This window comes from Grus americana, chromosome Z (assembly GCF_028858705.1).
Source record: "Grus americana isolate bGruAme1 chromosome Z, bGruAme1.mat, whole genome shotgun sequence".
In the NCBI taxonomy this organism is placed as follows: domain Eukaryota; kingdom Metazoa; phylum Chordata; class Aves; order Gruiformes; family Gruidae; genus Grus; species Grus americana.
The window spans coordinates 4223525-4247869 of NC_072891.1; the positions used below are offsets into that span (position 1 = coordinate 4223525).

Sequence of the window (24345 nt, forward strand, 5' to 3'; positions counted from 1 at the left end):
GTCTTTTTCCCTGAGTGTGCTGGAAAGCGTGCAAGGCTATCGTACATAGAAAAGCAGCCGTACACATGCCCACACAAGGGAAACAGTGGGAGAACTGTAGAGGATAACTGTCTTGTCAAGCAAGAGGGAGGGGAAGAGAGGGGCAGTAATGAAGAAATAACTTATTAGAATTTCTGATTAAAAGATACGCGGCAGTCCTGACTGGTGACCTGGCCATGTTTGTAAGCAGAAAAGTCTCCAACTTGGCTAGTATTTACCACTGCGCTGCAAAGACTCGTTTGCATTTTTACGGCTGGTTGCAAACCAGTGGGTAACCACCAATACAATTTCTAGTTAGATTAGCCTAAATCTGCAGATTTTCTACAATGTCTCCGGCTTCCTCTAATTCCTTGCCTTTTCCACCTTGGAAATACCCCAAACCAACTGGAAAGCAACACATTTGGCATGTCAAGGCTTTGATCTTGGCTGAAAATGATGACAAACCACATTGCAAGGTGCTGCTAAGGTCTGGAATTTCACTGAAAGCAGTCACTTAGGTTTCATTAAAAGGGGTTCAGATCATTCTGGTAAAGCTATGCCGATTGTGATGCTTCAGTAAGTCTCAGAAAATGAGAATTACACTAATCATCTAACTGTTCTTAACGAGCTTTCTGCTCCAGTTCTACTCCAAACCAGTAAACAACTGTCACGAATAAAGACTGAGAAGCAAGCAATCTTTTAAGTCTTTATACATAAAATTAAGGTTGGAGTCTTCATTACATAGCAACTGTCATCACATTATTTCCATGCAGAATATTTTTTGAATGGTCATTGAAAACAGCTAATAAAAGATTTCCCCGATATTTGTCACTGCATTCTCTTTCCTGGAAACAACAGCACTTCCTTCCCCATCACTGTTCAATCCTTTGAAGGCAAGGCAATGCCATTCTGGATAGCAAAATTCTTGGAAGTTTTCAATCTTTTGAGGTGTTCCTTTTCAAACTGACTCAAATTCTCTCTGCCAAGCTGTGTACTTCTGGCTTAGATTCTTTGCTGACGGCTTGGTGTGGGCAATCACATCCAGGAAATCTGTGGTTGTGATTGTATCTAATCGGATCACAGATAAGTTACTGTTACCTAAAGAGAAAAGAATTATTAAATACTGTTATTACCAAAAGACATTCTGTTATGCTCCTGCCTACTGCAACGCTTTGTTTATGAAAAAAGAATGAACCTAGTGTGATAGAAGAAAAAGTCACGTTTGTGCACAGAGCGCAGGTGGTGACAGCTTTAAAGAAAGGCCTAATTTTCAGAAATGTTAGCTTAGGTAGATGTTTTAGAAATACAGTTTAAAACTTTCCTAAGGAGATAACAGAGCTCCACCTGCTGGGGTTAACATTGTAATATCTAGAGTTACAGCAGTAGGTCAGCATTTCCCAGATGGGATTCTCTACTTAGAGCTGTGGTACCTGGCTGATGATTTTCAAGAGCATCGAAAATTTTCCTCACTGGTCTCATAGCTGCTTCCTTGCACACAAGTTTAATGTCTGAGCCGGAGTACCCATCTGTTTCCTGTGATGGGATCAGAATGACACATACAGCTTACAGGCTTGCAAATCTGACAGGAATGGCACTTAGAAGCATATCTATTTTATATACTATATATATATATATAAAATATTTGTAAAGTCTATTCCTGTCTGAAATGTATTTATATGTGTCTATATATAAACGCACATACACAGACATATATACTTTTATGTGTACCCTCCCCTGTCACTTGTTCTTGTTTTGCATGCCCACAGTACCTTGTAGGAGCAAGGAAAATACCGGACATTTTCTTTCTAAAGGGCAATTTTCCATAGGTCAAATAAACCCCACCTTTCTTTGTCTGTTCCTGGCTTTCCTGTTAATAAAATAACTATTTCCTTATTAACATTTATGAAAGAAGACCTGAGCAGTAATGCTCTGTGAACAGACGTAAAAAGGGCCAATTGGGTAAGCTGTAAGATATTTTCAGAGAATTTAGGATGTGACAGAGGGCTAAATGAAGAGAGCCTGATACCTAGTCAATATCTTCACTGTTTAAATGCTCTTTTCTCCCGCAGCAGTGGAGCTGTGACAAACCTTCCCTACACAATTAACTCTTCATTACCCTGATGAATTGGAAGTGCTCCCAGCCTGGTGGGAAGAGTGATAAAATATACTGTTGCTGGAAGTCTCCCTGTATTTAAGGCTGGAAAGTTGGCCCAACAGAGAGGATCAGAATACACCATTCTGCAAGCAGAGCTCTGTGATTTCCATGGCCAGGTAAGTGCCTGTGAAACATTCAGCCCCACGTCTGGCTGGTTTCCCTTTGCCTGGAGCCTCACGCTGAGCTGAGGTCCTTGGCCCAGCTATGTATGTTGCAGTTACTGTATACAGAAGTGCCATCCCAACCCTCTGGACCTCTGGCCACAGCATAACGTCACTGCTGTGGGTGATGTATGTCACTCTTGCTTATGCTTCCCATCCTGAAAGACCTCAAGCACTGAGTGGGCATTGTCCCTGCTGCAGCGTGTCTCACCTGGCCGAGCAAGCTGTAGTCTAGATCTGTTCTCAGCTCCACTCCTCCGCTGTTGCTCAGAGGAGGCAGCCAGTGCTGGATCATCACCTGCCGTGCCTCTTTACTTGGAAGGTTGACCAAAATCCTCTTCTCCAACCGCCGCAGCATGGCGGAATCTAACTCCCTGCAAGCAAAGGAGTAGAGGAATCATCTCATCGTGTCTCGTTGCAGAGACATGGCTTTGACAGCAAGCTGCTCACTGCAGGTTGGCATTTTTCAACCCCACGTATAACTTTATCAACCTAATTTTGAAAAAAAAACCAAAATAAACCAAAACATTAATTATCCAGTGTATTCCTGTTCAGTATATTAGTGATATGCTGGCTTGTGACAATGAGGCTTCACAATAACAATCAGAAGTTGTAGTTATCTTCCCTGGCTCTGGTACTCATTTGCAGTGTGTCTCATCAGTAACCACCTCTCCCTTTCTCCCTTTGCTATTAAGGAGACATTACAAATTGTCTGTCTGGGGCACTGTCTGGACTAATTAATTGCTACTTTGTCAGGGATGCTTAGTAGGTATAAAATGCAGACTGAAGGGCCATGTTTATGGCAGAACAAGATGTTGATCTAAGACTGCTCCTGCAATACAAATTACAAATAATACAGGAACAAAGGAAAACAGCCTTAAAAAAAAGGATCATGTGAAGGATGGACAGGCTGGTTAAATGTGTCAGTGAGCAAAAACCATGATGCTGTCAACATCAACACTGATAAAAGAAAAAAGTAAAATACAGAAGATGTGGACTACTCTTCATTTTTACTTGCTTGTGACGCACAAAGGAAGCTTGAAAGAAAAACTAATGTTTCTTTCTGTCCCTGTCTGAGTGCTTTTCATCACCATCTAGAAATAGTCCTTCTTGCCAGTGTCACAGATCCTATAAAGTGTCAGGAGTCCTGGTACGCCCGGCATGCCTGGCACGCCAGCTCCTCTCAGACACACGTCCAGACAGTTCATTTTCATCTAGTTTTTTCCCCAAGTGCTTTTCAGTTTTTTGCATCTAATGGTAAAACAACGAAGCAACTGAATACAAATGCCTACTCCAGTTCATCCCTTGTCACTTGTGTAATGGGAACAGTCTACAAGTACCCCAGTCATCCATACAATTTTCAAGAAGAAACAGCTGCTACAAAATACTTACTCATAAATTTCTCCAGTGCCTTCCAGGAGCTGCTATGAGCTATTATCCTTCCAAGTGCTGTACTAACCTTTCTCTACTGGTCCCATTCAGTCACAGACTTGATATTTCAGTTTAAAATATAATTTAGTCCTCACACCTGCCGAGACAGTCATCAAGGGGAAACACACTTCAATGTGTCTCGTGGAGACAGAAAAACAGCAGCTCTAAGCACCATTCCCATGCTTGTTGGCTAGAGCAGAAGGGGAGGACTGTGCCTGCAATCTGGGACCATAGGTACACTTAAATAAACCTGCCTCTACCTTTCCCGATTCCCCAAGTGAAATCCTTTTGCCAGCAAAAGTCAACATTCAAGCAACGCTTCTTCTGTGAAACCCCTCTTCAATTTACAGGCAGCTCAAACTGCCAGCTCAGAATAGACCTGTAGCACACCAACAGAGCTCATTTCTGTCACCTTTGGTGACTTGTCCTTTATTTTAATAGCAAATATTTTCTACTAGCATAGCACATGATAAAGAAAACCAAACATGGGCTCCCAAATCCCCATATAGGTGCCTGTCGAAGTTTTCTGCAGACCTCAGCGTGCCTGGCTCTCAGCTCAGCGGGAACAGAAGCATCCCTCTCCCCAGAAAGGACCTCTTGGTTTGGGAGAGCTTGTTCCACGTGCGCTGAGCGACAGGCAATGAAAGCAAAGATTAGAAACCCAGAACAACAGGGATTCATTGGACAACAGGAATTAGCTCCAATCCATCCCAGTACTTCTAATCAAGGTCTTGGAAGTAAATACCAGAGTTTGCTAATCAATAGCTGTTGGTATGTTGATATTACTATTATTGATATTTTTAGGCTGTTTAAGATGCTGTGCAACATTCAGTGCAAGGCCTCTCGCACAGGGGCCCACCCAGAATGGACAAAGAACCATTTTAGTCCCTGCTCTCCTTCCAAATGCATTTTTCAGCTCAGCTTCTCCTCAAAATTGCTTTCCTTGGCTGGAAATAATTACCCTCTGGCTCACCAACCCCTTGGCTGTTATTCATCCACATTGCCATCCTCCTTGTAAACAAGGCAAAAGTTCTCAGGGTTTTAGTGGTGCCCGCGCAGGTACGCTAAACCACCCTTGCAGGCAAAGGACAACCAGAGCCAGAGTTTCTGCAAATACCCTACAAATCACCTAAACGTTGATGTTTTCCATCATTCTTCCTGCCTCAGAGCACTTCTGGGGTGGCCCCCAAGATCACAGTTGTGTGCAGCCCCTGGCCATGTTCTGTAAATAAGTCCTGATATACAGAATTTGCTCTATTTATCCAGAAAGGTTACAGTGACCCTGCTTGTTGGCTAAAGAAGAAAAGAAAGATATATATTTTTGTTATCTTAAGTGTTTAGGTTGTTTGCTAAATTGTTTTGTTAGTGATCAAATGCAAGGTTAAGTGACATTAACCAGAATAGGATAATAAGCACTGAGCCAACCAAAATATTCTCTGAAATAATAGCCAAAAAAAGTATTAAGAAATGTTCATGAAAAGATAAGCAAAGCTGTACAGGACCTATGAAAGAGGGTGGTTTTTCAGAGCTCCTCCAGGTTGACATCACAAGGCATCACGCCATGTTATCACTCCCAATTTCATGAAGATAAACAAGACAAACACCTATTTTCATTTCCAGAAGGGTAACAAATGCGGTTTTGGCAGACATGAAGAGACCTCAACAACTCCAGAGCTGATCCCAGAAACAGCAACAAGGGCTGACTGGTCTGTAATTAATCCCTGCCTAGTGCAATCATCACTGCAGTGGTCTAGAGGAAAAGGCACCAGGAGTGAGCGAGCTTCTCACGCTTCCCACCTCCCAGACGGCCTGGGCAGAGCCACCACCACCTGAAAGCTTGTTCTCACTCCACATTTTCTCCTGCTCCTCTTTGGGCTTCCCCACACCATCCTCCTCCACTCTCCTTCCTCGCTCTCCTCCACCGTACACACCGTGCACTGCTGAGAGCAAAGGAAAGGGCTCACTACAGGGTAATCTCAGATCTGATTTGGGTTTCACAGCCCACCTCTCCTTGAATCCATCTTGGCCGTGAGCTCACAGCTCTGACAGGACTCAGCCTGGACAGAAGGGAAGAGTCCATCAGCCTGCACCAAAGCTTTACCCACCCTGAGGGTGGGGAGAGAGAAGAAAGCAAAACTGCAATGGAAGTCAAATTAAATGCACTACTACATTAGGAAACATTCACTACGTGGTTAAGGATCACTTCTATTTCTTCACTCATGAGGCCTTTATTTTATTTAATTATGTTGAACTATTTCAACAAGTAATTTCTCAATAGAAAGTGCCTTGCTGATAGCCAGCAAGCACTGGCTGAAGAGGAAGATCAATAGCTGCAGTGCAGCTTAGGACAGTGTAAAGAGCTTTGTTTAGGCTTTTTTTCATTCATCTAAAAGCAGCTTGGTACTAATATTTTCATGATCAATAAATATCCAAGTTAAACAAATCTCTTGAAATCCAGCTTAATACCAAATGTTTGGAAGAACACAGGGCTGTGTTGTGAAGCCACAACCTCAGACTGTAGTACTAGGTATTTTGACACTTTGTTATGAAATATCCCTATGCAGCTGAAGTCTGAGGTCTTACAGTAGGACTGAATGTTGCCTAATACACATAAAAATAATCTGTAAACTTATAGCTGAGATCTTAAAGGGGGTTCAAACCCCACCAACCTCTCTGGAAGCAGACACTCCCAAATTCCCTGAGGCAGTGAGCCTCAGTGATGATGTAAGATACCCATGGTTTTCATTATCTTTCCATCCCCCTAAAACACCCTTCTAAGCATATACTTGGCCACATCTTTAAGCGTTTTCTCTGTGGTAGGCACATTTCTGCCAGATAACCTTGTCATTACACTCACAGGTTGGATTTGCTTAAGAGAGGGCAAGATCCAGCCTGCCCATGAGCAATGTTGAGAAAGTCCAAAAGGAAATTCTACACTCTCAGGTATAAAACTTCCAAAAGTGACAGCTGGCTTCTCCCAGTGGCTCAGCTGCCCCCCTCATACCGACAAAGATTGCCAACCTTACGTGGGAGCGGTTATCCCAAAACAGAGATCTTGTCATTTTGGATCTACTTTTAAAAAGCTGTGTCATTTATGTTTCAAAGAAGCAATTTTGCAGAAATCAGCACTTCAGAATTACAAAATGATCCAACATCAAATGTGTAAAACACTCAAAACTGTGTCCTGTAATTTTTTGTGTGACTTTCCAGAAAGAATTTATCGGTTGCATAAGACAGACACGCAGTACCACGACACATGCAGGAATCTCTCCGCAGCAGCAGAGCGAGGTCAGCCTCACGCTTACATTAACACACCTCCAAGATCCCTACAACCAGCACCAGCTGAGCATTGGCTTCAAGTGGTGAGAAATTGTGCTGTTCATGACCTTCAGACCAGTTGCTATCTCTAAACTCTTCCTCGGAGGGTTTCAAATACCCAATTTTTCCTTTCAAACCAGTGTGCAAGGGTAGAAAGACACGGATCCTCTAAAGACATCTCATCTCCTTTAATACTGCCATGCTGCAGCATTACATGTGAAGCTTAGCTACTCACGGGATAATTTAAGAGAGCATGGAAAGGTGAAATGCGCTGCTCAGAGTTTCTCCTTCTGAATGAGTAATGATGCTACAATAACATGAACATTTATAGTGTATTACTAATGAACCATAAAGAAACAAATAGGTTATTAATGTATTAATTATCTTTGAAACTTAAATGTTCACACACAGTAGCTATTTATTCTTCAGCATTTTCTTACATGACTGGAACGTAATTAAATCAAATTCTGTTCAGTTCCTTTCATGTAGATACTGGAACACAAAATGGGGTGGATTTTGTACTGATTTAAATTCATGAGTTTGTCCAAGGCATAAATCCCCCAAACCAACACACGGATTCTGCTATTATGGCTATAAAAGCCAGCGATGGCTTTGTACTCACACTGTTGGGCCAGGGTAGGAACCAGCATAACTTGTACATCTAATTTCTACATAAATTTTAGGTGCCCACACAGCCATTCTCCTAGTTATAGAGCCTGAAAGCCCTGGGCAGGCCACAGAGAGAGGCAGATGAAAACCTCTGAACATGTCACCTTTTTGGAACTTGAATTTCAGCAGGTAAGACATCTGCCTGGTGGCTCCCTGACGTATCCTTCCTTGTCTGTATGGGAAACATAAGGTTTTGCATTAGGAAAGAAAACGCAGAGGGAAAGACAGGCTTGTAGAAGGAGGCAGATTAGGTCTCTTCCCTTGATGGACAAACTCCAGCCTTTACACCAGAGAAGAACTGTGTAATTCTCAAGCGAGTTCTTATATATTTTTAATTAATCTAATTTTAATGAGGGTAACACACTGCCTGTTTTTATGCAGCAACTGTGCCTCTATATCTAACTTAGAAGACCACTCTCCTTAGGCTTTGTTACATTCAGAAGAGAGAAATACTTTGAATTACTCTCATGGTCCCTAGATTAGGCCACTGCTTTGATGGCTGGAGATCATTTAGTCCAACCCTCTGCTCAAATCAGATTGCTCAAGACCACATCCAGTTGGGTTTTGAGCATCACCAAGGATGGAGACTCCACAACCCCCTAAGCAACCTGTGCCAGTGTTTGATCACCCACACTTGAGCTTTCATGGAATTCCTGTGGGCTCATTCCTCCAGCCCATCAAGGTCCCTCTGGTCTATCAGCTACTCCTCTCAGCTTTGTATCATCTGCAGACTTGCTGAGGGTCTGTCCCATCATCCAACTCATTGATGAGGATGTTAAAAAGCAGTGACCCCTGTGGATCTCTCAATTGCTCCAAATTGCTGCATTTGTTCTTTTGCTGCTGACTTAATGGCTTTAAACTAAAATAAGGTAGATTTAGATTAGATATAAGGAAGAAATTTTTCACTGGGAGGGTGGTGAGGCACTGGAACAGGTTGCCCAGAGAAGCTGTGGATGCTCCATCCCTGGCAGTGTTCAAGGCCAGGCTGGATGGGGTTTTGGGCAACCTGGTCTAGTGGAGGGTGTCCCTGCCCATGGCAGGAGGTCAGAACTAGATGGGCTTTGAGGTACCTTCCAACCCAAACCAGTCTATGATGCTATGATTCTATGACTTTCTCATAGCAGGGGAAACTTGCCTTCTACCCTAGGTGCCAAACTTATGTGACGTGAACATTGCCCATGAAGTTCATGAAAGATGATGGACTGGGGTAAAACACCCCTCTGCTCATCATGCAGGAAACACCATATGGCAAAGTCATCCATTGAGACTTGGGGGGACACATCTTCCTGCCTCTCTGAAGGACTCAAGCTTCTCAGCTCCTACATGTTTTGAAACAGGCCAGGTTTACAGGCCACATGGGACTGATTGAAAATATTACCTTTGAGCCTTAATTCCAAGACACCAACATCACTTCTGTTTAATTCTCTTTGCCTGTTCCCTTGGCCTTTAAGCCAGGCCTGCCGAAAAGGCTATCAGCTAAGGAGAGGAATAACGCATTACCACAAACTTTGTGAGAGAACATTAGAATCATAGAATCAATCATAGAATTAGGTGGTGTGTTATGACCGAGAAGTGCATTTGTATGTTATACAAAACAAAATATGCACTAGGAGCCTATGGTTTTTAACAAGTACTCACAAGCAAGTGGCTGCGGATGCACTCACTGTGTTATTCACTCGGACACTCCCTATGGCCAGCAACAGCCAGCTGATCACAGCCCAGAGCCCTCCAGTCACACAGAGAGGCTTTTCCAACACATCTTTCCATGGCAACCTCATGAGAATCAGCCAAAAAATCACTAATCATGAAAACCAATCCAGGAATGAAGCCTGTGGTTTTGTGAGTGCAGAGCCCTCTCTTGCTCCCAGCCGGTTTTGGATGCCCTGCTCTGTGGCCATCACACTGCAGGGGCTGGGTGAGTGTCACGTTAACTAACAAGGTGCCTGTCAGTCACATTTCAAGTATCACAACTTGAAATGCTGCTGAGCCGCTGCTCACACAAGCTCATTCCTGTGAACACCTGCCATTGGGCTCCACCAAACGTTTCCCAGACCATGGCTTGAAGTTCCTGGGAAACAGGACCGCTGTCTTGTCCTTTTCAGACTCCTCGCTTGACCACCTCTAATGTGAGAGGTGAATAGGGCCACTAGGTCTGCATGCCTTTAGGGACACAGGTATCAAGACAGACCTCAGTGCTATGATGATCAGGAAACTGCAAAAACATTGGCCATTCAGTCGATCTGCCCCCAGGAGACACTTTGTATTTCTCTGCTTCATGTACACTTCAGGGAGAGGAGTAAGCATGGAAAAAAAATCTTCTTATGCCTAACTCATCTTTTTTGCAGACATATGCCTCCAAGACTGTCCCTCACTAAACGGATAATTTCCACAGTTTACTTTGCCGAGGTTCCCCTCTCTGCTTTCAACACACAGATTTATCAGCAGGAAAAGATGTTCTTCTACTGAAGACTTCATGGATTGATAGCCCATGGATGGGAGGAATCTCAGGGCAGAGAGAAATCCACAGACTAATTCCAGACCTATGAAAACTAACTTCAAAAACAAGCCCATCATCAATGTGCTTCAATTTCCTGTGCAGGCGTTGGCTCCTACTCTGGGAAATGATTAATGAGCTACAAATCAGACTGCTAAAAATAGCTGTGCTTAACCAACAGCTGTTGTTTTCCCCACGTACCATTTGCAACCATTTGATAATGTTTTGTATGAAAGAAAAAGATATACTACACTGGTTCAGATGAATGATCAAGCCAGATCAACATGCTAGCTTTGATAGTGGCTGTGGGAGATGCTATTCAAGGAGAGCATGAGTTGGCCATTTTCTGCTGTTGGTTGGACTCCCCCAAGCATCCTCAGTTGTTACGCTACAAGTGTTACCTCCCTCCCGCATCCTCTCCCGTCTGTCTTATTCTCAATACACATCCTGCCCATTTTGAGAAGCAGCATGATGAAGTGCCCTAGTTCCAGTCTTAAACCGTTTGTTCTTCTGTTCTGTTATGTTAAAGAAACTGAAGAATTTTGTCCCTCAACTTTTAAAAGTCACTTTTGATACCAATAAAATCCAACATTCCTATTTATGGAGTATCCTTCTAAGCACTAGATGTTTTAAGCACCTTACAGTTCCAGGCTGAAACCCTTCTTAGCTTAAACATAGTAAATAACTTGCCTATAAAGTCAAATACTCCATTTTAAATATTAGCAGCTGGTAGCACCAGCATATGTTGACTTTATTATGGATTATTCTCATGTGGTGCAAATAGCAAGAATTGTAGAGTTTAAAAGTAAAAGCTTCAAATTAATCTTTAAATGCTTTAACCAAATATCAAGGCTTTTTCTGCAAAAGTCTAAATAAAATCTTTATCTGTGCTTAGAAGCTCATGCAAATGTATTCAAAATGTACTCTCTGGATCTCTTACCATGGCAGATTGGAAGCTGCTAAAACAAATACAAGATCATCAGATCGGGCCAAGCCATCCATCTGCACCAGTAATTCTGTTTTCATCCGCCGACTTCCTTCATGTTCACCACTACCAAGATTCAGAGAAATGTTATTTGCTCAGTGCATTAAAGTAATCATCTTTATTTATACAGTGTCATTCACAGCAACTGAGCCCTTGTCACAGTTTTGCCCCAGTTCAAAGCATGATTAAGCTCCATTAGCTAACATCTAAGCATTAAAATCAGGCTTTCTAATGATTACTTAAATGGACTCTTTTCAATGCATTAAAGTGAGGAGAAGTCACTATTAGTGAATCCAAAGAAAATATTTATTTTTATTTTTTTCTTCATATTAATCTCCACACAATGTTAATGTTTACAGGAAAGCAGCTAAGGCTTTGATTGATTGATCTATATAAGAGTATTTTTATAATGTGAAAGTTGCCACTAAATAACTAACACACCTACCGATTCAGGGCAACTACTGGCATTTTTTTCTGTGAGTGAACGTGAAGTGGCCACATGAAGATACACCTACTTCTGATTTCAGTATTTTGCAAAATGTTTTATCAGAAGCAAACAGAAGAATATCCTGTATTGAAATGAATTTTAAAATGGGGTAGAAACCACCCAGAAAGGATCCCCTTCCTTAAAAAGAGAAGGGGAACTTAAGCAAAGTGCTCAGAATTCTGGTCCTGATCCAGGTAACCAATTTTGCAGGAAACCAATTTGAACTCTTGGTCCCAGATGTGAAGTTCTTGGAAACTCCTGGATCAAATGCAGAGAAAACACCAGGGCCTTCGATGGTAAGAACTACAACTCATGTTTAATGCCTTATTTCTGCAAAGGCAGCCACACATTGGTGCTATGTCAATATTTAATAAGGATATGTAAAAATAACTACATAAACTTACATAAAAATCCTTATTAAAGTATATAATCCAGTGATGCTAATGAGAGCTTTTAAAAATATACATGAAGGCAAAATTTGGCCCCTGATTTATAGCTATTAACTGACAATTATTACACGTTATGTCTTTATGATATGGCATATTCTATTTATACATCTTTGCAAGCATATAATTTACAGTACATAAAATCCACTGTAATGGGCTCCTAATGGTTATAACAACATTTTTATATTTCTCCTGCTTCTCCCTCATCCCTAACCTTTTCAATCTGTTTTAACTATAAACTGTCTACACAATGGATGACAATAACAACATCCTCCCATTCCTATATCTGTCCTGACAGTGCCACCAAAATTTGTCCCATTAATGAAAATGACATTCCACTGTGTACACGCCATCTCTTATCCTGCTGCACCTAAGCCTGTCCAAACTGTCCACAGAATCGGCTGCTTATTACTCGCCTCTAACAAATCAACTGTTATTTCACTGCCACTGCCTTTATTTCTACTTCAAATCCCTTATTTTAAAGTACAGCACCACTGGTTGTACACTCTTGCACCTCCCTCCTTCTCACAATCTTGCTGGACCCTTAGTGCCTTGCTAATCTTCATGCAACCTGAGTTTCATGCTTGCTTCTCTACTGATCTCATCTGCTGTGAATGAAACCACCACTACATCTCGCTCTAAGTCGCCACAGTGTATGCAATGCTTCCATGAAGCAGTACTTTGGGAGCCGATAGAGACTCTGACAATAAGACACTGCGAGGCTCCTAAAGTTGTCAACGGAACAAAAGGATAAATACTTAATAAAAAATCGTTGAAACTACCATTATCACTCAGAGTAATTATCATATCAATAAAATCTAAAAGATGAGACTTTCAGGGGCCCAGTCATGCTCCTATTGAACTTTATAGAGTAGGCTCAAGCTTTACTCTAGCTAAGACTGGTTTCTAACAGGTACACTGTATGATGAAACATTGGTGAGCACCTGAACACAAACGCTACTGAAAGATGCAGTAAAAGAAGGACAAATATTCTCCTAAAGCCATAGGAAGTGGTCAGTTACCCAGAAATAGTGCCTCTTTGACTCATAACTGACTCCAGCTCGTCCAAGAAAATTGTGGAAGGAGCATGGTACCGGGCAAGCTCAAATAACACCTGTTTAGAGAGAAGAATAAATGTGAGAGGAAAGATAAACTAACACAAAAAGGCATTAAGGGCCAATGGCATAGAAGATAAATAACAGTAGCCACATTCCAAACTTCTAGGACAGAAAGGGATATCTGCTGGGAAAAAGCTCTGGGTAGGCTAAGGGTCCCTGAATCCTCTCAAATTCTGAAAGGTTTGTAAAGGAGATATAAAGAACACAGGCTTGTAATCCTGTCTTTATATGTAAATCTTTCTGGCTAAATCCTATCAGAGTACCCTGTGAATAATAGGATAGAAGAAAATGATCCATCAGAGGATTCTGGGAACTCCTAAATTGTTACCAGAGATTAAACATCCGTCTTTTGTTGTTGCTCCATTTGTAGTTTTTTAAATAAGGATTTGAGAAAATAAAAAGTCAGCTGAACCACAATGAAAGAAAATGGACTGATTCTCTTGATAAGAATCAAGCAGTTCTTTTGTTTTTCCTGTTAAAAACAAACATAAAGTGCTTGAACAGTCAAGATTAAAAAATGAAATATTAAGCTGACACAAAAAAATCTGGGTCTGTTCTTTGGAGAAAGAAGTTTCATCTATGTTTCTGTAAACACAGAGAGGCTTATATTAGCAGTAAGAACATGTTGTCGGTTCTTCTTCAGTGAAGTGTTCTTTGAGATTTTAAATATCACTAACAATATATATTAATCCAGCACTTTTTAACCTGAACACTTAAAAAAATCAAATTTAAAAAGATAGAGATTATTTTCTACACTTTGGATATGAAGCACAGGGTTTAAATTATTTGCCCAGAGTCACAAGTAGTTCATGACCAGTCTACAATTTTATTACAAATCTAAAATCACACCAAGACAGCTAAGAACTGAGGAAAACAGGAGTGGAGATGCCTCCAAATGACCACAAAACCCACATATACTTCACGAAACTCCTGCACCAGCCTCATGTCATTGTAGGATATAAATTCACACAATACTTTTCTTAGAGCTGTCCCAAATCCACAATCTTATTTCATTTTTGGATTCTGCCAAAAACTCAAGTAAGGGTGAAATCCCACAAATTCAATATCATTGCAAATGCTGCAGCATGTTCACAAAACCCCTTCTGGATAGTGGTGTCAAAAAACAGACTGTCCCATTCCTACTCCTGCCAGAAGAGAAACTTCTAGGAAGCTAGGGAGACAGATGTCAAGAGCATCAATAACATAGGAGGTGAATGTTAGAAGAAAAATGTGCCATTTTAAAGGACACAAGAAGAATAATTACACTGCAGACATTGCTTAAATTTCAAGAGAGATTAACAATGCTTGTAATGCCATTTGCTGAGTGCATTCTGATACAATTATTCATTTTCAAGAGCTATCCATCTATCTGAAGTGTAGCCTAAGAGATGAGCATAAAGGAAGGCTAAGAGCTTGCGGATTTCTTACACTGAAATGGTGGACATTACAGAGAGATTAGGATGGGCATCTTAGGGCACAGATGCTACACCTGAATCCCTGAATTGTTTTGTACCACAGTTGAGCCATGCATACTGCTTGCTAGTCTATATGAAAAAATACATTTACCCATTTACCATCAAACTATCTTCCTTAAAACATTACATCTGCGTTTGACTGTAAAATCTTTGCGACAAGGGAATTCTTTGCCAATTCTGTGCCCTGAAGGCTAAGAATAGTAGGGAATTTGGGAATCTAAATAACATTTTTTAGGGAGCCTAGGAGCCAACCCTTGCAGAAAGGATGTGAAGCACTTTGGAGGGGTCATTAAGCAAACACTGCTTTAGTTAGGAAATCTGCTTGCCTGTCTCTTATTCAGTGAGTCAAAAATCTTTGCTGCCTTCAGGACATCTGCTTCATCTTACATTACAGAACTAAAATTCCACAGCAAGAATCCATTGTGAGACTGCAGAATTGATGTTATTCCCATTTTATAAGCTAGATATGAACAGAGTCACATGTTTCATCCAAGACAGGAAAGATTATGAGTATCAGAGGTATACTTACTTTCCAGTTCTGCCTTAAACTCCCGTTCTTTAAGTGGGAACCTGATGGTTTTTAAAGTGTAATAAATGAGATAATAATTCTTACCCGGACAAGTTTTTCTGAATCACCCCTCCATTTGCTGACAATGGTGGATGCCGATATGTTGAAAAAGGTTGTATTGCATTCTGTGGCAACAGCCTTGGCAAGCAAAGTTTTTCCAGTACCTGCAAACAACAGTGTTGAAGAAATTCACTCTCTAAAGAAATACAATGCAAATGTTTGAGTAATTCCTCTCATCCTACTGTCACTCAGATAAAAACACTAAAATAGAAAAAGTAATAAAATCGCAGAATGGTTTGGGTTGGAAGGGACCTCTAAAGACCATCCAGTCCAACCCCCCTGCCACGGGCAGGGACATCTGCAACCAGATCAGGTTGCTCAGAGCCCCGTCCAACCTGACCTTGAATGTTTCCAGGGATGGGGCATCTACCACCTCTCTGGGCAACCTGTGCCAGTGTTTCACCACCCTCAGTATAATAGATTTCTTCCTTATATCTAGTCTGAATCTCCCCTCCTTTAGTTTAAAACCATTATGCCTTGTCCTGTTGCTACAGGCTCTACTAAAAAGTCTCTCTCCATCTTTCTTATAAGCCCCCTTTAAGTATTGAAAGGCCACAATAAGGTCTCCCTGGAGCCCTCTCTTCTCCAGGCTGAACAACCCCAACTCTCTCAGCCTGTCCTCACAGGAGAGGTGCTCCAGCCCTCTGATCAGCTTTGTGACCCTTCCAGAATTGTCTGGAGAAGCTCAGGTAAAACAGCACTGCAAATGCATTCCCCAAATTCTGAAGTAGTACACGCTGAAATGGTCAGATGCCTTCTGTGGCAAGTACATCAAACATTCACAGGAACAAATGGAGTTTCCTGCAGTGACAGCCTTTGCAACCTGATTCAGATGGTACTTGTACTCTCTCTGTCCCCTCCCAGCCACACACGTGGTGGCAGTGCATGTCTCAAGTGGAGCAGAGGGAGCAGTGAAGCTGTGATGAGATGGAAAACACCCAGCTAGCACAGCAGAGGGCAAAGTTTCCATCCCATTTCCAAAACAACTCCCAAATGCAGAAGAAAGAAGAAGAAAGAAAGGACATTTTCTTTCATAAATCCATGCCAGATTTATTCACACTTTGTAATCAGGTCAAGCCAAACATGAATTATATGGCCCAAGCTGAGTAAAACCAGAGATATGAGTTCTCACTCCTCTGGTTAGTGTAAGTACTGTTTTTTGGAAGATTCAGAAATAGTAGCAATAGTCAAGGGTTGTGAGAAAGGCAAATGGACATGTTTCAGTGTGAGAGGCAGATGTAATCATCCACCACTGTCTCCTTTTATTTCACATTACAGAATATGTTCTTTATCAACACGTTTGATCTAATTAGCATCAATGATTTATCTGGGGGACAAAGACAGAAGCAGTGACAAACAAATGGATATGGTGTAAAGCTTTTCATACCTGGTGGTCCATACAGCAGTAATCCTTTCCAAGGAGACAGAATGCCTGTAAACAGCTGGGGGTACTGTGGAAACCGAAAAGTAATTCAGGGATTAAAAATGTATCATCTATAACAAAATGCAAGGGATTCTAACCCCTACTCCCCATTGCTCCCAATGCATTCAGGAAACCTAAGAAATTTGAAGAGAAGGGACAAAACCCTCCAAACCAATACAATATATATGATCCGAGTGAGAAGAATATTGTATTTACCATTTGAAATTAAGTGAATTCTTCAAATGCAATTGGTTTGACATTCTCTAAGTCACTTCCCATTGAATTAAAAGACCAAATCCAGCACCTCTTACATCGCCAAAGGTGCCAAAGAATAGGACCCAAAACTTATTATTTTAATATCAAAGGCCATTTTCCTATAGGAGAATGTGTACACCATTATCAGATGAAACAGAAGCAGGAATAGTTCTAACACGAACTGTCTGCAAAAGCACAGAAATAGTGACAACTCTAAAATATCACCATAATTACAAGGAAAATGCTAACAAGCTCAACACTGGTTTTCTCAAAATTATTTAGTGCCATACCCTTATGGGATAAACAACTGCTTCCTTGACTAGTCTTTTAGCTGCATCCAGTCCAATAATATCATCCCACTTCACATTTGGATTATGGAGATAAATATCCTGCAACATACAGCGCATCCCGTTAGTAAAATTTCTTGTGCACGAGGATAATGACCTCTGGCAAAGTAAAAGAATCGAGTCAGTTATAAAGTAAGAGTCCTATTAAGTGATACAAACTCTATTATTTAACCCTACATACTAGGGACCTCCCAAGAGGAAAGCATACACAGCAATCATTTCTACAGAGCTGCTGCACTGTGCCTTGCTTCCCCTCAAGCCCCCGGTTTCCCTAAGAGCATATACACAGCCAAATGTGTATGCTGAGCAGATCTGTCTCTCAGATCTGTTTTCTGTCAGTTGGTTTCAGTAACCAGCTAACATACGAAGAGCTATCATGACATGAAGGTTCACCAACCCTAATGTTTTGTCTCTGATGCTGGCAAGTATTGGATGTTTTTTTAAAAAAAAAAAAAAAGCAATAGGAGTGACATGTTGGTTCATATTTACATTCACCAAAATCTGCAACCAAAGGACTTTGATAATTAAAATTATATCTTAGTCTTTGAGTTCAAACATCCTTTGACATTCATTCTTCAGTAAATTTCTCTTACCTCTTTTTTGAACATGCTTATTCTGTAGTAATGAGTTCCACAGTTTAATCATGTGCAATATGAAAATACTTTTGTTTGGTTTAAACTTGATGTTCAGTAACTTTATGGCTGCACCTATTACTTAACTTATAAGTAACGTGAAAAAATGCTATTTACTCCACGCTATGACACATTTTGTATGCTGCAAGAAAAGGTGTGAGAAACTCTGTAACAGCAGGAAAATTTTCCCCTAAGCATCTATCAAAAGATAGTCGGTAATTAGTCTATGCCCTGAAGCACTCACTAAATTAATTTCATTTAATTCATCAAACTTTCCAAATCTTCTGTGAATCTTTCCATTTGCCTTAGTAATATTTGGTGGCTTTGCGTTCCAGAGACTAATTGTTCTGCAGAAAATATCACATCCTCAATACAAATACCTGGGATAAATTCTGCTCTCCAATAAAAACAGGCAGTCCCCAGAGACTAAAGAAAAATTACGTGCTTATATCCGTGGGGAAAATTTGATTTAATACAATTAGAAAAATTATCTATATAGAGTAGATTACACTTTCCCTTTCTATTAACAGCAAATTAAGATGAATCAGATTTATGATACTAAGTAGAGACTTCCATAACTGTTTCCAAATTAAATTAGATGTGATGTGAAATAGATACCACATGCTATTTATTTTTATTGATTTACACAGTGTTGATTACCATAGCAACTAGGAACATACAGGCACAATTTAAAAAACATACTATAATGAAGGCTAAGGCAAGCCTATTGCTTTTTGTTAAAGAACAACACTATTTTAAAGGTTTACCATAAATGAAAAAACAGACAGTAATTTAAATGAAGAATCCCCAGTCTGCCCTGGGATACAGCGTGTTACTGATGCTGCCCATGCAGCTCCTGTGCCTCCGGTAAGAGCATCTCTCAACTGCTCCAAGCAAAAAAGACAAGGAGTCCAGATCATGCAGACAGTGCAATGGAACGCACAGGACTAGTATTAAAAAAGAATGTGAGAATATCAATGTCTAATGAATTTGGTACATAGTATCTGGTAGATATACTCAGAATCAGGATACTGCTGCAATACTGGCACACCATCCACACTGAATACAGCCCAATGCCTTGAATGGAAACTGAACCCACAGAGGTGAATCAAGGTTTTTCCCATCATTTAATCACAGTTAGATAATACATTAGATAAGAGTTGGTATTAGCTAATATATTTAAATCTCTCTTTTCAGTGAGGTATTGTACATTTTCTGTAGCAATAAGAACAAAGGGAAAAGCTATGACAGTCTCATGGGTACAGCATGATTACATTATATGTTCCCCATTAGAAAGGAATGGTCTTAATTACTTCCTCCCATTGTGTATCAGAAAGAAACACTGTGACACGTAAAGAATGACTTGTTGCGAGTTGCATGATAAGAAAAATAGCTTGCAGATTCAAGAACAAGCACCATCAGTGACAGTAAAAAAGAAACAAACAGCATTCTCAAATGAGAAAGATAACCAAGATCTCTGTACAACCGAAATGGAGATCCAATCTTACTTTGCTTACAACTGTTGCAAGTTCTCTCATCTCACCAGTCATGCCAATAAAAGCACTAAGGGGTTTCAATAATCGTTCCTAAAAAAGACAAACACAAATTGTTGTCAGACTTCAATTATTTTTAAACAGATGAACAATGAAATACTTTCAAAAAAGCTGATACATCATAATAATATCAACTTTTAAAGCTGTAAAAATAAGGATAATAAAAAAGACTTTGAAGTAAGCCATAATTGCAGTAACTCATCTTTTCATCTGACAGAATCTAATCCTGAATTAACATTAAAATGAGCAGGTCTCTTAGTGCACATGTAGTCCTAAACATGCCCTAAAAAGATTAAGAGGAGTGAAAAACATAACTATGGGTGACCACATTGTCACACTCTCTGCTTTGAAAATTTCTTCAAGTGTAGCAGTTGCTGGGCAGGCTGACACCAAGTAAGTTGGATGGACTGTCTGAGAAACTATGGCTTGTGTCAAGGAGTGATTACAGAAAATTTGTCTCGACTATCTAAACTCTGTTCTTGCCTCAGCTGAGGTGAGCACTAAATAACGTACTGACTTCAAAGGAACCAGAACTTCACCCTAAGAGGTTCTGTGAGTTTCTGCAGTTTTGGCAGGGGGGAGGGGAATCATAAGGTATCATTTGTATTTTTTGCCTACTTTCATGTTCAAAGAGTAAACAACTGTAAACAGATTAGACCAGTATCAAGTATGACTGTCCATTCAAGAAGGAAATACACCACTCAGAAATCTAAGCCCTTTTTAGCACTTAGGAACAAAGACAACATTGTAGCAGTGTTTTATTTTTATCTTATAAAACTGTTGTTTATATTCATTGGATGGAAATATGAACAGAAACACTTACTGATGGATCTGGATCACAATTAAGGCTGTTCGAGGCTATTCCATTTGATGATACTTTGACAGCATCCTGGATTATCCCATAGAAGTCAACTACCTGGCCCTAAAGGCGAAAATAATGTTGTGATAGGCTTTCCCATGATGGTAACTGTGCTGTTAAAATTGCATCAGGCCAGATTTTGCTTGCCATTACAGCAGTGGGTTTCCTTACTGCACATACAGTCCTAAATATGGCAAAAACTGACCATGGAATCTGTGGTAGCAATGGGGAAAAAACCCCACACATCTCCTCAGTCAGTACAACAATTTAATTGCAGAGCCTCTTATCTCATTCAGGAATTTGAAATTTATCTTCAGTTTTAGCTATTACCACTGGGTTTTAAAAACAAAAATATTTTTCCTTCTTGACAATGTTTGAAATACTATTTAATGCAAGCGGAGCCTCCTATGCAAAGAATTACTGCCCAAATCATAAAATTAACCCTTCAGCTAACTATACATTTTATATAAAAATAGACACAAAAAGCTCACATTTGATATTTGTGAAAAATTTTCATGTGTTTTTTCTACATACACATTTCTGTCATAAATCACATACCAGGTTTCCACCAACCCTTCTTGAATGAGTGCCGTCTCCTCCAGTTTTGTTGATTGCTGAGATGCTTAAGCCAAAGTCAGATTGCTCCAGAGTAACTGCACTGTCATTATTCTAAGGAAAAATCCATTTTAAAGCACATGTGTTGCCAAATAGACGATTTACAGATATCATTCCATCATAGGTTATCATCCCACCTCTTCATGTATATCATTACATGGAAGTTGCAACAATAGTACCATATTTGTCAGACCGTTGTACATTTAGTTAGCTTCATCTCACAGGTGACAGCAGTGGTGAAAGCCATGGCTCTACAGCTCAGCATTCAAGTTATTTCATGCGCGGAGCTTCCATTTTAAGTTGTAGAAACCAGCATTTTACATAGCTATGAGAAGAGACACTTACAAACAGTGGAAACGACAGGCAAGTATAAGGCACAGCATGTCAACTCAGAAATGAGGAGCCATTTTAGGATTGTAAGTTACTGTGACATTCACTTCATAGCAGTCATTGCTGTAGTGTCCAAAAGCTATTTTTTTTTAAAGGTGAGAGAACTAGTCAAAGGTGAGAGAGCTAGTCAAAGGTGAGATCCACCCTATGCAGAAATATGGACAAGAACTTCAAAAAAAAAAAAAAAAGAGGCTCACTTCACAAAGTTCCTCAAAAGCTGTAACAGACACGGTGCTTGCCCACCAACCTGCTGTTCTTGCTCCCTCCTCTGTAAGGGATGGTAATAAAATCGTTCTCATTGCAATCTTACCAAAACGAGACTCCAAAACTGAAAATTACACAGCCAAATTACTCTCCTGGATCTTGATCACCTTATGTACTGTGAAGATGCTTACAACTAACACCAGACTTTCTACTTGGTTTGTTTGTCTGGCTTTCTGGCACTGAAGGATGAATCTACTGGAGTTACTGGGAAAACTCTGGTTGCTTTCACTGTAGATTGAATTGTATGACTCCTTTTTCTCTACTTTTTGCCTGTGACTTGCTCCCCAATGCACAGCCAGACAGCATATTCTCCTGAAGTCTTGCATCTATAATCTTTAAATTACACAATTAATAACCCCCATTAGTTACACAATTATTAATTGTGTAACTCACAACTTCTTGCTGCCTGTAACCTCTCAAAATAAAATCACATTAATTTCAACTGTAATACTGCCAAGGAAAAAAACCATTTAAACCTGTTTGGGGGTCTCCTTGGTGGACAATTTAAATTCTGTTGTACTCCCAGGTGAAGTTTTTGACAACGGTCGTTGCAGTGTCTGATGTTTGAGTCTTGGGAGATTCTGAGAAGAGCTTGCTGCCCTAGAATTACAAAAATAGTATCTTGAAAGGCTTTCACAACTTCTTTTTTTCCTTTGAAATATCAAAAGATTAAAAGGCAGAGTTTTCAAATATAGCGGTTTTGGGCTAACTTTGCTCCCACTGAAGTTAAGGCATCAATTTAAATCACAGCAAAGTTCAATGCTTACTGCTTTCAAACACACCACCCTACCTTATCCACACTGCAGAAACTCTGTAAATTGTCTGCATCTCCATTTTGGAAATAAGTCCCTATTTTCCTCTAAAAGATACAGAAAAACACACCACGCAATCAGCAGCGTGACTCTAGGCTTTAGCATTCCTATGGCATCACAACATTATTTTAACCATATTGCTTCTATAGGAAAATTTCCTGCCCAGGAAAATCCCCACACATTTCTCTTACCTTCTTGGTCTTCCTCCAGTTCTCAGCTGTTGTTTATTTTCCACTGTGGCAAAATTAATATTAAAATGGAAAATAATTACGGATATAAAAAGGGCAACTTGTGGGTTTTTTCCCCTTCAAAAAGATTTTTGAGCACACGCTAATGACCTTGGAAATAACAATACATAAACAGGAACAGCATGATTATAAGCAACGCAAGCTTGCAAAAATGTTTTGAAAACAAACTGATATTGGAGAGAGCAGTTTGGCTTTAGGCTTGTTAAATTTTAGGCTCATTCAGTCTTTGGTTTCTTTGCTTACATTTTAAAACCAATATCATTTTCACTGTAAAATGGACACTATCAGAAATTAGATTAACTAATTTAATATATCACACAGAATATTTGTTTAAATGCTACTATTTTTTTCGTCATTGAATTGGGAAATAAGAATTTGCCTTACTGCTCTTAATAGTAACGTTACTATGTTCAACATACCAAGACAGCATAAATGTCCTGTTGCAATGGTGGTTATCAAACTATGGTATTTTTTGCACTTACATCATTTGAAACATTTTCTGTCAAAGAAAAGCTTTGTTTTCACAAAATGTCAAACTTACAAAGCCCAGATGTGAAGTCATAAAGCCAAGGGTTTGTATCATACTAGCATGCACCTAGTTGTTCCAAAATACATCTCTTATCAGTGTTCTCTGTACAAAGCCCTTGCACCCAGATTCTCATACACTTACATAAAATAATCCTTCCCAAACAGCTGTTTCATTGAAAGAACTGGGGAACATGGCGTACTGAGAGGCAGCAGAGCTCACATGTGAAACTTGTAATCCTGCGGGTACATCTACAACACCGCAAACTGCAATTCAGCGTGGAAATGAGTTGGTTCTGTAGGACTTGCCGAGAGTATTACAAAGAATTTAGTGGGAAGGCCTGTGTATGCCATGATCTGAGCACGGACACAATTTAAGGCAGGTTGCAAACTACCAGGTAGCACCTTCTCAAGAGACACATGTGCAGGAGGGAGGCTGTTTAGGCTTCAGGGAAGAAAGGATGATACACCCCTACTGGCATGGTTGCCATTCTGGGCTTGGGTAATGGCAGAGTAGCCCACATCTGAGTAGCTTTCCTGACCAAAAAATGGGTACTGAGAGCTTTTATGTGTCCAAGAGATTTACTGGCTCTTGGGGAATTGTTCACATGGATCTAAGTTTATGGATCTGCCCTTGACTACCACTCCGTTTGACTAAGTATGATGTGATAAATGCTTTGTAATACATTTTACTTCTTGATTCATAACAAATCACTTTTATATAGTCCTGCAAGGCTGCTCCTCTTTGTATTAACACCAATCAATAGGTTCCAGCCCTAAATCTCTTTTTCATGCAGATGTTTGCTTCCAGCTAGTACTGATTTTCTACATCACCGTTAATGTAATGATGACTAGTAGCTTTAGTACATTTCGAAATCATTTCACCTATACAGGTAATTTTATTATATTGATAGAATGTTTCATTTACCTGTGGTTTCAAAGTTGCTGGCAGCCACATGAAACAATGACAACTGCTCAGAGATGTTCCCTGGCCAATCATCCCCTTCTCTGAGGATTATATTTTTCTTAACAAGACA

The 24345-nt window shown here is 40.1% G+C and overlaps 1 protein-coding gene across 6 annotated transcripts in view; it reads right to left on the reverse strand.

The window, feature by feature from the left end:
- Positions 1 to 686: 686 nt before the first annotated feature.
- Positions 687 to 24345, reverse strand: part of KATNAL2 (katanin catalytic subunit A1 like 2) — a 31320-nt gene continuing 7661 nt past the window's right edge. For 4 of the 6 annotated variants that reach the window (XM_054809775.1, XM_054809780.1, XM_054809777.1 and 1 more), the window contains 13 exons: positions 22727 to 22769; positions 22200 to 22323; positions 21013 to 21123; positions 20419 to 20517; positions 19551 to 19628; positions 17354 to 17452; positions 16773 to 16836; positions 15371 to 15489; positions 13187 to 13278; positions 11187 to 11297; positions 2546 to 2708; positions 1449 to 1551; positions 687 to 1116 (listed from right to left, as the gene is read on the reverse strand). In XM_054809775.1, the coding sequence (XP_054665750.1) occupies positions 977 to 1116; positions 1449 to 1551; positions 2546 to 2708; positions 11187 to 11297; positions 13187 to 13278; positions 15371 to 15489; positions 16773 to 16836; positions 17354 to 17452; positions 19551 to 19628; positions 20419 to 20517; positions 21013 to 21123; positions 22200 to 22323; positions 22727 to 22769 (1346 nt within the window). In that variant the 3' untranslated portion in view covers positions 687 to 976. The remainder of the gene's footprint in view (positions 1117 to 1448; positions 1552 to 2545; positions 2709 to 11186; positions 11298 to 13186; positions 13279 to 15370; positions 15490 to 16772; positions 16837 to 17353; positions 17453 to 19550; positions 19629 to 20418; positions 20518 to 21012; positions 21124 to 22199; positions 22324 to 22726; positions 22770 to 24345) is intronic. The other 2 variants (XM_054809779.1, XM_054809781.1) reach the window with 2 other exon arrangements.